The sequence below is a fragment of the Lissotriton vulgaris genome, chromosome 2_1, assembly GCF_964263255.1.
Source record: "Lissotriton vulgaris chromosome 2_1, aLisVul1.2, whole genome shotgun sequence".
In the NCBI taxonomy this organism is placed as follows: domain Eukaryota; kingdom Metazoa; phylum Chordata; class Amphibia; order Caudata; family Salamandridae; genus Lissotriton; species Lissotriton vulgaris.
The window spans coordinates 716,346,261-716,358,960 of record NC_141687.1 but is presented as its reverse complement, the minus strand read 5'-3'; the positions used below and the strand labels follow the sequence as shown (position 1 = coordinate 716,358,960).

General features: G+C 41.4%; 1 protein-coding gene across 4 annotated transcripts in view; it reads right to left on the bottom strand.

Moving 5' to 3' along the window:
- The window catches only part of DENND5A (DENN domain containing 5A), a 341,747-nt gene that overhangs the window by 21,940 nt on the left and 307,107 nt on the right, over nucleotides 1–12,700 (bottom strand). For all 4 annotated transcript variants that reach the window (XM_086955975.1, XM_086955974.1, XM_086955976.1 and 1 more), the window contains 2 exons: nucleotides 9,159–9,282; nucleotides 1,490–1,661 (listed from right to left, as the gene is read on the bottom strand). In XM_086955975.1, coding sequence (XP_086812101.1) covers nucleotides 1,490–1,661; nucleotides 9,159–9,282 — 296 coding nt within the window. The remainder of the gene's footprint in view (nucleotides 1–1,489; nucleotides 1,662–9,158; nucleotides 9,283–12,700) is intronic.

Genomic DNA, 12,700 nt, shown 5'->3' with positions numbered 1-12,700 from the left:
ACACTCTGTTCATCACCACCCCCTTTTCTGAATCGAATTCTCCTTGGTAGCATAAGGGCCAGGGTCACTATTGCTACACACTGAATGGCCCAAGCAAAAGACGGGGCAGGGTCAGTGGCTACACAAAGCAGCAGAAATATGCAAACAAAAATTGGAAGGTGCACACAATTAGAGTCAAAAAGCAGTAGTGTATTAAATATCTTCTTCTTTATTCAGTAGTAATCATTGGACATAGGCACAGCCAACGCGTTTCGTTCCATTTGCCTTTAAGGAACTTCGTCAGGGCTGTAGAGACGGTGTCCTCACTAGGTATAATGAGTCCAGTTGAATTCTCAAGTTGTCTTCCAAGTTCGCCAAGGTTGACTGGTGTCAAATATACAATTGGATGATGCGTGTAGTTGAATTATAGCTCCAAAGGAGGTCTAGTAGTTCCCGTGGGGAATTTCCCTATATCCCTATATTCCGCGTGACTTCGTTCTCCGTAAAGGGCCAAGTGTGTAGGCGTAACCGCCACCAATCCGTAATGTAGTACGGTGTCCGTGGCAATAACCACCGAGCACCTGTAATAGGGTGCTTGTGCCCCGTAATCCTGCTTTTCGAAAGCCTGGTTTGGGCATCTGGAACTAGAAGTGATGGTCCTGTGGAGTGAGCACAGTATCATTGGTGCTGCAGCAGAATAGGACTGTTTCATTCACCTTCCTTGCTTGCATTAGGGGCACATGACATACTTGCTGTACCAGTGTTGCTCTAGGCCTCGCAGCAATGACCCAAAGGAGGGGAAATATAAAGCCAAGGATACACCTTGGTTTGAGCATCAGAGAGAAGGGAGGGAGAGGGATAGTGTGAAATGGAGGACCATGTTGTTAACAAAGAGCAGAAGAGACAGCCGCTTCGCAAGGCAGTAGCTATCATTAGTGATGAAGGTGCAGTAGCATTGGGGCCACTGTATCATAATTATGAATGTCATACTTTAAAAAGAGGGTATGAGGTTGATTTTCCTTGCTAGCATTAGGGCAGATGGCACCCTTTCTGCAAAAAGTGGGGGCACATGCTGGGGCGCATTTTATTTTTCAGAAAGAGACAGACCTAGTTTCAAGATTTAAGTGATGGTCAGGCATGATGGGGAAGGAGTCAGAGAAAAAGAGGAGCTAGCCGGCTTCTCGGGCCGCAGCTATCATTCGTGAAGCAGGTGGAGTTGCCCTGGGGCCTCAGCACCCCAATAATGCATTTAGTGTGCATTGCAAGCTACAACTAAGAACCCCTGAAATGATCTCCTAATCTCGCCACCTGTTATCAGCTCAGCCCCTCTCACTCCCCAAATCCTTGCCATATACTTTTGGAGGGGGTTCAACTTCAAAACATTTTGCGGGGGTAGGGGGGATGTTCAGAGCAAAATACATTTTAAGAACTCTTAAACAATGTGAAGTGTTATGAAATGTTTGTAATGGATCACAGCTGTCAGTGTTTTAAGAGAGAATCCTAATTTTACCTGGCTCCGAGGCACACCAGCATTTGAAACTTGCCGTCCTTTCCAATATTTCTAGGATTGTTGTTGATTGCAATGAGGAATCGGCAAAAGATTCTTGCCCTTGTCTGCCAGTTGTCTTCTACGACCATTCCACTGTCATCAAAAGTCTGATCATAATGTGCTTGTGCTTTTTCTTAGAGAGAAAGAAAGGTAAATATATTAGTAAGGTTGTAAAAAATCAATCCAGTGGAATGACCAGGGGCTTGGAGACATGTGCCACTGTCCCATCCGTCCTGGCCATCCCTTGTGCCACTCCCACAAAAAACACACTGCATGCTACCTCTCTTATGTGCTGCAGGCAAGGCAACATCTTGGGGACACATCCTGTGTGAGCTGGACTCAGGGTGGCAAGGTGGACTGTGCTATCATGAACACAACACACCAAACAGCTAAGATGTGAGCAGCTTCAGGGCAGGTATCATGAGTTGCATGTTATTGTTCACCCACAGTTTCCACCCATGGCCTTACTTGTGCAACCCCAGAATTCTTTGTGTCTGCAGATCTATGCAATGGTCAGGCAGCACTGCAGCAGAGCCACTGTGCAAGGCGAAGGAGGGGAGACTTGTCCTTCATTGGTAATATCACAAATGTATTTTCATTTAAATGTTTCCTCTAATTTTAGATTTTTTGGGTGTTTCGTTCTAAAATGTCTTTCCTTAAGTTAGGATTTCCATGACTTCGTTTCCTCTAATATGCTTTCTATATTTTCTTTTTTTCATTAATTCACATACATCAATCATGAAGTGCTGTTTCATTGCTTACGGCCAGGCGGGGTGCAGGGTGGCCTTACTCTTATGTGCAGAATAGTAGATTTCAGCTTAGGAAACCAGGGCCCTTACATGTTTTTGTACTTATACCTAAGGTACTCGCTTAGCAGTATATACAACATATGCATGTACATGTATAATTTACAAGGTATGATTCTATATTCTAACCATTCATATCCATCCACGTTTCACTGCTGCAAAGTAGAAATTGAAAATAAGGTGGGTATTTTGCATCTGTGTCTGAGAGGAGCTCTGCCCCAGTATGTAGTTTGGTAAGTGAGTAACAAATAAATGTGTGGCAGATACTGATCTGGTAAATATTTTTAAATTGCTAATAGCAAGTGCAAAGTGATTTTAAGATATATCACGTATGGGCAATTCAGTGGCATTGTTGTTTCCTAATGCTTTTCTCGTATTAAGATTAATTAAATACAGACTACAATAAATATGTTTAGTATTCCAAAGAAATACACATTTTATTGTATACGTGTGTTTTTATTTTTCTTGAAGCAAGTGAAAAAACATTTGGCAAAACCTTTTGTCTCCCTTGTTTCACAAGAAGATAGAGTTAAATGATTAGCAGTAGTGTTGACTGTTAATGAGCAATCCTGCTAAAAAATGAGAACAAAGTGAGTACATTGGTCATCCAACACTCATTTCTGCATTTTTTCACAATTTTTTCTAAGAAGGCAATTTTATAATGTGACATAATTTATCTTACAGACCATGTTTTAATATACCTAGCTGCAGGCTAAATTCAAGGAATATCGTGTTTTTAAATACCCCTGTTCTAATTAGGAATCCCATCAAGGTAGAATCAGGTACTTGAACCATCATTATCTAATACAGCATGATGGAAAAGGAAAAGAAGTGAAGTGAGTAATCATGAATAAGCAGCATCTTCATAAAGATTAAATGGGATAAATATACGGTATAGAAGTGATCATCTGAATGCCACCCCTTGGAACGAGGATGAGTGGTTTATGACTTTAATCGTGTTCTCATGATAGGAAAAATGGACTACAATAAGTAAAGTTTTTCATTCTCAGTCCTTGGACCCACAAGTTAAGCCCCATCAAGAAGTCGTACGGAAAAAGCAAAATGGTAACAAGTATAAAGATAAGATAACTTACCCAAACAGGTTGCTTAAAAAGGCTAGGCCTCCTTAAATGTAAATGTAAATGTCAAGGTATTTGTAGAGCGCACTGTCACCAAGCGGTTTCCTGGCACTATTACTCATACCGCTGTGGAACCCTTCCTGGCTTTCCCTGTGAAGTGTCCACTCCCAGGCACCCCCAGGGTGAAGCCAGGCATCCTAGCGCTGTTGGGGCCGTTGTGGAGGTTAAGCAAGCTATTGCCCAGAGTTGCAGCGTGGGGCCCATGATTAGAATAGGCACCGAGGCGAGAATTGTCAGATCCGAGGAAATTGAGCCCAAGACTCGCCGAGGCAGGAATTGAACCCTGGTCCCGGGCCAGAACTCGGCATCTAACCATTGAGCCACACTCCTACTACCAGGGAGTCTGAGTGTGGACAACAGTGTCTATTAAATATGTATTTTACGTTACGTTTCAGGTTCCCCCATTTGCAGATGTCACAAATAGGAAAATGCCATGATTAATTCAACATGGTACTGTAGTCTTACATCTGGGATGGTAGAAGGGCACGTATGGCAAAGAAACAAGCTTATTGGTCCATGAAAGAGGGGGGAGGGGTTGGAATCTCCACCTAGTCCATTCCTACCAAGCAGCACAACTTCAAAACATGGTAGAATGGTTCAGACCCAAAACTGAGAAACACTGGTGCTTTATTGACCAAGCCATATCGGAACGCTTATTTGGAGGATACCCTGGCTCCCAAAAATACATAGTACGGTGGAAGTTTACATCTCCCCAGTGCTTAGGGAAACAATGGGTATGTGGGATAAAGTAGAGATAAAAAGAAATTATCCTCCCACATTTCACCCCAGAGACCTATTATTAGCAACTATGACCCCCGCCGCACTGCGAGGAACATCCTTCATATGCTGGCAGGTTGCAAGAGAGTAGGGGTTTCTTTGATCAGGATGGCCTCCTAGATTTTGCAAACATTTTATTGGAATATGATATCCCTGCAACAACCCATTGCAATACCTTGCCATTAAGCATTGGGTCACACAACCACAAGTCAGACCATACGCCTGCGACCGCTCAGGCCTTTTAAAAAGTGGCTTTTAACCCATGCATCAGAACAAACCAGGTAATAAACCTATATCATCGGCACAGAGACTGTGGTAACTAGAATGCGAGCAGTCCTTCACCCCCAAGGAGTGGGCGGACATCCTACACCGAGCATGTACATCTGTCTGGTGTGTCGGAGGTAAGGAAACACTGGTCCTGACTGCGGGAGGCACTGACAAAGGAGGGCCGATTTTGTCGAAGTCAAGTCTCATTTGCAGCATGATAGTAAGGTGACAGAATGATAACGATATAGGTTATTCAGGTTCACACTTGTACTTGGGTGTTTTTTATTTAAAAACTGGATATAACGCTGTGGCACAGCACAGTCATTGGCTGCAAATATTACCTCCCGCTGAATCCTGGTGGATATTAACTTTGAAAAGATGTAAAATGTACTTGTAGCAGCCTTGTTACTTCTATCATCTTGTCCACACAACCTTTAAAACTTTAATTAAAGGGGTAATGCCTCACGGTAAAGCTATTGCCACCACATAGTAATAACAGAATGTTCTAAGCAGGAACTCCCCCTTCCAAACAAAATAATAAGGGAGGTCAGTGTTTTTATGTGTAGGCATAATGTTGAGGAGGTTCATGAAACTATAGAGGGAACTGAATGTCTTCATGACCAGGTGTGGGCTGTACAGTTGGTTACAAAGCCACTCATTCTGCATTTTGATCAGGGCCATGGCAAAGACCAAAAGAGACTTTGTTCCACTGAAAGTTAAGACCTTCTGTTTTACCACCACAGACTGGTGCAACGCCTGTTAAATTTTCAAGACTGATATCCAGAAATACATATCTAGGAGGGCCACAATGCATTGCAAATCTTTCCGTGATGGAGAATTGGATTTTCCATTTTTGAGTAGAAGAAATTCGTTCTGGGTGAAGATTTAATATAAGGCACTATGAGGTATGATTAATGTAATCACTGCCCTGTTTATGTCTCTCCTATGAGTTTTCAGGCATTCTGCTGGGGCGTATTGCACTTAGTGCCCATGGGACAGCAGGCATGTTTGCCCAATTTCTGTGCCCTAGAACACAATGGTATTCTTGAAGGGCCTTCAGACACCTTTGCAGCCCCTTCTGTTATATTGATCATTCAAATGTAAAATTAGCACTTGAACAGGCACACAGGGGCATTCCCCTATTTTAATGAGGGTGTGGTTCCATTGAAATGAGTAAAATCAGACTTTGCCTGTAAACTGGAGCTTTATTACAGGCGTGGGCACAAGGGCAAAGAAGACAGCAAGACGTGCACTGATTAAATGTTAAATATGATTGTGACATTTTGAGGATGTCCCTTGGACAAAGGCATGGAGATTAGGCCACGCCTACTCACCCCCAAGGGAGATGCAGTGAACTCGCTGTACTGTCTGCTGTGGAATCCATGTCCCTCTTGAAACAGAGGCTGGGTACAGAACTTCTTACGAAGAAGCGCATTTTGAGGTGAGAAATACATCACCATCAATGCTCCTATCTTGTAAGGAGAAAAGGCACTGCCAGTAAACAAGTGGAAAAGGGGTTGCCCCTCCAAAATCCATGAACAACCAGCCCTTGTATGTCTGTTGTGAACATGGATGACTTAAACCATGCATTTAACTGAGTGCTTATTCCAGGGATCATGCCTCTCTCAGCAGGGTGCAATGAATCACATGTAAGTAGTGATACTGTTGCATGCAATTTTCCTAGCAGAAAGGTATCTCTATGCTTGTGGCATTACATTTGATGATCTTGCAACACAGATGAATATTGAATCAAGGATAAGAGAAGGTACATTGGCTTGTGTAATGGACAGACTACACTGAAATATTGTATGATTTCAGAATGACTCTGCTTAGAGAAGTCGTATTGATAACAGTATGTATTTTGGCCACTGCTTACTGTGATCAAGGTAGAGAACTATCAAAATGGAAGGTCTAGCAGCAAAGTAAAACACACAGAAGAGTCTAGCTGAGCCTTTTCCTGATTCATGTGCATAGCTGCCACCTATGGAATATTTTAATTCTTCACTAGGATTTTTAGAGCACTCTTAACACATGCAGGCTTCTGATACTAGAACAGGAAAAGGCAGAGCAAAAAAAACCTTAAGGCAACCTGGTGATTATCAGAAGAGGGAAAAATTTTAATATATTCCTGACAGCCAGATGGCCGGACCTGAGCCTCAGGACAGGTGCTAGGAAATAAAATGAACAGGCATTAGTGTGAGCATCTTAAGCACAGGAATGGTCAACACCACGTGATTATTGTATCTAAATAATAATATGAGCATGTCAGTGAACAATTCTGAACAAACAAAAAAGGGGTCTCGTAGTATGCGTATGCGTATGCGTATTGCATATAAATCAGAAAAAGACTCACTGTGGAACAGGGAGCCATTCTAATGCACTCTTGTTTTGGGCTTCTGCTGTGAGTTTGTACTTCTTAAGACTGCAGATAAGTCTAACGTGGAAGAATGCTAATCCTCATCATCACTCCCTAAAATCTTCCCTTGTACTGAGGGGAAGCTTTAAGAGACTTTTGCCCACCTGTCTTAGAATGTTCCAGTACCTTGAGACCCATGACAGCTATCAATGTGTGCACAATGTCAGGCATAAAAGGAGAGGGTTATGCGTAACACACTCTGCACTTCTAGTAACTTTGAAGAGGTTCATGGATTGAGATCTTAACAATGACAGCCATGGAAACCTCCTAAAATATCACATGCTATTACTTTGGAAATCCTCTTCCTCTGCTGACAGCAAGAGGGGAATAGGAACAATAATTCTCATCTGTGTAAGAGTGAGCTGGCACACAGCCGTTCAACTAATAATGTCACTCTTTTTTTCATTGTAGAGCAGTAGACTAGGAATTATTTAACTTAGGTCAGATGCAGAACCAAGACATCCTCATCCAAAGAGCCCTCTGTGAGATAAAGTCTGACTAACAGCAGTAGTAACTGCATTATATGTGACTATGCCTAAGCAAAAGAAAACCTTTGTTTACCTTCTACAGACATATACTAAAACAGTTGTTTTTTGACTAATTGGTTCTGATAGGGCTGAGGAGGCAGACCTGGTCAACTCCTTTCTCTCTATATTTTTCTACTGCTACCATTTTTTTGGGGGGGGAAATCTTTTTATTAAACCAGCTCATAAACATCACTAGATAGATAGTGGTTACAGGTACACCATTGGGGTAAGTTTGACAGGAGTGATACAACATGACGAGATCATGAAATTATACATTGGAAACAATCAAAGTTCTCTTGTGGTTCTACCTTACATATATATGAAAGGGGCCGTGCCTGGCATAACATTCTTGCCTTTGAAGGTGTGTATGATCCTGTGTCAGGAGAATCACATTCCCCTGTACTTTCGCCATGGGGACCATATATTTCCCTACTTCTTTAAGCACCCCTTGCTTTTATATACTACTTCTTCCACTCATTGGCACCAGTCCAAGTCAGACTCCCATTCTGTCACTGATGAGGGGAGGGGCACTCCCCAACGTCACGCTATATTGCGTTTTGCCACCCCTGCAAACAGGGCCAGCCAGAGCCCACTGTGTCTAGGCCAATCCCCCTCTCCCCTGATCATCAATAATATCCACCTGGCATCCATAGATATCTCTCTCCCTAACACTCTTGACATCACCACTGTCACCCCTCTCCAGAATGAGTTGATTACTGGGCAGTCCCATAGTATATGGAAGAAGGAACCTTCTTGTTCACAGCCTTTTGCAGATAGTGCCATCTTAGTCTTCGCCCATCTGTGTAGTGATGTGCGGGGTAATATGGGTGATGTAGTATCTTAAGTTGCACCAGCCTAAACGTGCTCGGATCGCTATATTACTAATACTATTTGTGAGCACAAAGGGCCACAAGATTACGCTCCTTGGCCAACTCAGCATCAGAAGTTGCTGCCTAAGGACTCCTGTAAGTTTTCCAGTTCAGTACTATGGTACTGTAGGATAGCATCAGAGATTGCTTAAGAGGCAATTGCGCGTGAGTGTTAGCTTAACAAGGGAGCCAAAAGGACGCCCCATGCTGTGAGTAGCAATTGGTGAAGATTGAAATAAAAAAAATGTAAAAATTGAAATTGAAATTTGATATGGTACATAACCCAAGCAACACTTCTGGAAAGGAACAAAACTGCAGGCTCAAATACCTTTGCAGACCCTCTGTTCCCATCTTTCATAAACGAGGTGATGTTTTGTGGTTGACGATGATACAAAAAGGAAAGGATGGAAAATGGACCATTGCACTTCAGGTGGTTTCATTAGCTTTGCAAGGTAAAGAATGTCTGAAGGTAACTTACATAAAAGAATAACAGGAGGTTGGAATGCAGTGTCCCAGTTTTAATACAAAAAAAGACAAAGCTGGAGTTGCTGATGAAGTATTCGTTAAAAATGTGCTTGGTTGAGGAATTTCATCTTATAGAAAACAAACCTCTCCTAAAGTCATCAATACATCTAAATACATTGCATTACAAAAACAACTCCTAAAATACCCAGGTACATAATACAAATCCAGATTACTTTCAGATTTTACAGATAAACAAATGCAGATATCTAGACCAAAGACTGAAACATGTTTGAGGCAGTAAATGCAGGTATGATAATACCAGCACTTGACAGCATAGCATTTTCAGATCTTCTTTCAGACTTACCTAGAAAATCCCATATGAAAACATTTTTAAACAGTCTTGGTGATCTGAATCCATGCTGAAACACCTGTTCAAGAGCTGTAACTAGCCCGTTCTCCCCGCAAAGCAGCAAGGTCAAACTTCCTCTCTGAGGTACAGAATAAATGTTTTTTATTAGTAAGCCCTTTTTCAAAGTTGCAAACTCAGCAAAAAAATAAACAGCATTAGAATCAAATGTATCACTGATATACTGACTTACTCCTCTGATAAATTTACTAAGATCAGAAATGATAAGTGCGCATTTTCTAACATCTCTGTGGCAGATGCAGTTGAACCAGAGATCTAACCCAAAGTCTCTATCATACCCTGTGTGTTTCATCTAATCTTACTCATTGGGATTTGACGTCACCATAGCATTGAATATTAGCACTATTGGTCATTTTAGCATGCATATGGGTTGTGTGAACTCAGCTACAAAAGCAGTAGGGCCACTATTCTCCGATTCACGGATACAGTAAAAGTAAAATTCAAAACCATTTAGAAAATGGACAATGTCTGGATAATTGACTGGTCTTTCCTCCTAAACATGGGCAGACACCACTGTTGTAGAGACTAGGAGACCACATTGCTATGATCAAGACAAATGTTGTTCACAATTTTGGTTTTGATGAGCCTTTTCAGTTTTGATACATGGACTATAGTGTTTTCTGGAGAGTCTGAAATATTTGGCAGACTAATTTGAAAGGGGCAGACTAGGCCTTGAATATTTGACACCATTAAGTCCACTGGAATATTTTGTATCACTTTTAATTAGAAACATAGAAACAACATATGAGGCATTAAAAATACCTCATTGCCCCCCTGCTACTTAACATCTACCTTAGCATGATACTATTATAATATGGATTCAAGATCCGAGGTTTGGTGTTATGTAACTGTAACCCAGAGGTAAAGGTGAGTCTGGGCTGCTCATCACTTAATAAGCGTACAAGCTTTTCTTCCAAATGCTTTTTCCCTTTATTCCAAATTCTGCAGACTTCTGTGCACTGATGAGCAGGGCAGCCTTAGGTTTTTGTTACTACTACAAATTCCCCTAGATCACATGTTATAAAAGAGACCATTTTTGAGAAGGTAAGTGTGGCTTATCAGTTCTTGTGCATATCACCGATGGGAGAAAAACTCTGTCCTGGAATGCAGGGTATTAGTAGGGCTAGTGATAAGAGGTGGGTCTGCTGGGATTTGTGCTGTTTTGTCTTATAAGGAAGGATGGCAGAATACTCCTTTCTGTCAAAAATCATTTACCACCGATATGTCATTGGGCACCTAAAGTCTAAAAAGAAGGAAAGCTGTGAAAGGTTTGCAGGACTTGACTTGATATCAGCAGAAGACCTGCAGCTAATGCCCTATTTATCCGCGGCCTATGCAGGTAAGAGCTGTAAGGCGGTGGGGCTGGTGGAGGGAGTGGGATTTTGACGGACCATGACGAGCGAAAATGAAATAAATAATTAATTTTCCCTTATCATCGTCTGTCAAAATCCTCCCCACCTGGCCCCACCGTTCTTACCTGCACGGGCCACGGCCCTCCTAATCATTGAAAGAATTAGTCCTATTAGGTGTATTTTTAAAAGGAATCAATGTACTTAGCACCACATAGCGATTATGTATGTTCAAGAGACTATGAGCCCAGAAAAGAAACACTTAAATTATATATACAAGAAACCTCACACTAGGCCTATTGTATCAACTCTTTCTTCAATCAATACCTTTTATTTTTGTTCCTAAAAAGGCCTTAGATCTTAATCTTTGGACTGATTATAGACAGCTGGTCAAACAGGTAATCGACCTGAGAATTGTGTAAGCTACATCGTAACATGAGGTGTGAGTCCCAATATATGGATTATATTTATCTATATTTTGTATTTAGATATCACCCACAAAGCTGGGAAACAGAAGAGAACTTTATGAAGCAAGGATGGGTACCTACAAACTAATTTGTTATGGGGAGGTAATTATTCACATTAATGTTCAATATTAGGGAGGGGAAAATAACATTTTATGGGTCCAGGTGCCATATTGTGACAGTATTAAGAAGAGCCATGCTGAATGTTGCATTACCCATGTAAAACCCCTCTAATAAATCCAGTCCTCTGGAAACTTTTGCAGATGCACATTTTAGCAGGTAATGTGCAAACTATATTCCATAAACTGCAGGTAAAACAATAGCATTCCATTGCCATTGAAGCACTAATCATCTCTAAGCATGACATACGTTGTAATATAGATTTACATGATCTCTTTTTTTATATCTTTTGATTGCAGAATAAAATACATTATTTAATAAAAGGTATAGTCATGCTGTTGTTAAAAAAAGAGATGCATTGGTCTTAAACCTTGAAGATGTTATATGTTTAGATTATGTTTACATTAAATGTTGCTGAGGATTTAGTTCCTTGAGCAGAGACTTTAATAGTCTTAAGTGGCCATAAAAGGAGATGTTACAGGAGTATTACCAATCCTGGCAAAAGAATTGCCATCCATAAGTGAACTTTAATGAATCTTGGCATGAGAAACCGATTATTAATTTCTTTCTCAGCAACAGAGCACTCCAGTGGAGAAGTGTGGCTCAATGATTAGAGCGGCAGAGCCTGATGCAGAGGTCTAGCCCGGGACCAGGGTTCAATTCCCCGCCTCGGCGGGTCTTGGGCTCAAAATTCCACGGACCTGATAATTCTCGCCTCGGTGCCTATTCCAATCATGGAGTGCAACTCTGGGCAATAGCTTGCTTAATCTCCACAACGCTAAGGATGCCTGGCCTCCACCTTGGGGGTGCCCAGGAGTGGACGCCTCACAGGGAAAGCCAGGATGGGTTCCACAGCGATATTCGTACAAGCGCCTTGAGACCCTTGTTGGTGAGTAGTGCACTATACAAGTATCACATTTTTTTTTCAACAATAAATGCTGTACATAGGAACATCATCATAGTTAAAGGAAGCATCACTCATTCAGCAAGAATACACAAAGAAACTAAAAGGTTATAAGGATAAATAACATACAAATAAATACATTTAAAATCTATATTTGTGCATACGCACAGACTAAATGCGGACATAAGTTGATTGATGTTCCATGCAAGCAGTTTTAAATGATGCAAGTAGAGACCCAGCACACAATACCGTTGAGGGAGGGTTCCAGTGTAATGGAACCAATAAGTCTTCAGTGACTAAAATCTGGAAACTGCACTCGGTTATTTGGATGGGGCTAGGATGCTTTTCATTAACATAGAATAAGTCGAGAATAGAGACACATATGCACCTAAGTAAAGAGAGGCAGTTTGGGGAACAGCCATTCATGAATAGATAAAAGTGGGATCAATAGTTTGTGAAGTGGCATCTTGCGAACTGCCAATAGGCTTGCTGATGATACTGACACAAATGTGGTGTGTGTAGGAAGGCTGTAGATGGTCCTTCTGGCAAAATTCAGAACTACAGCCAATGGCGTAAAAGAACAAGCATTTACAATGCAATGGTTTCGCCTTTGGAAAAGTTAGAGCTATTGGCATTGTAATT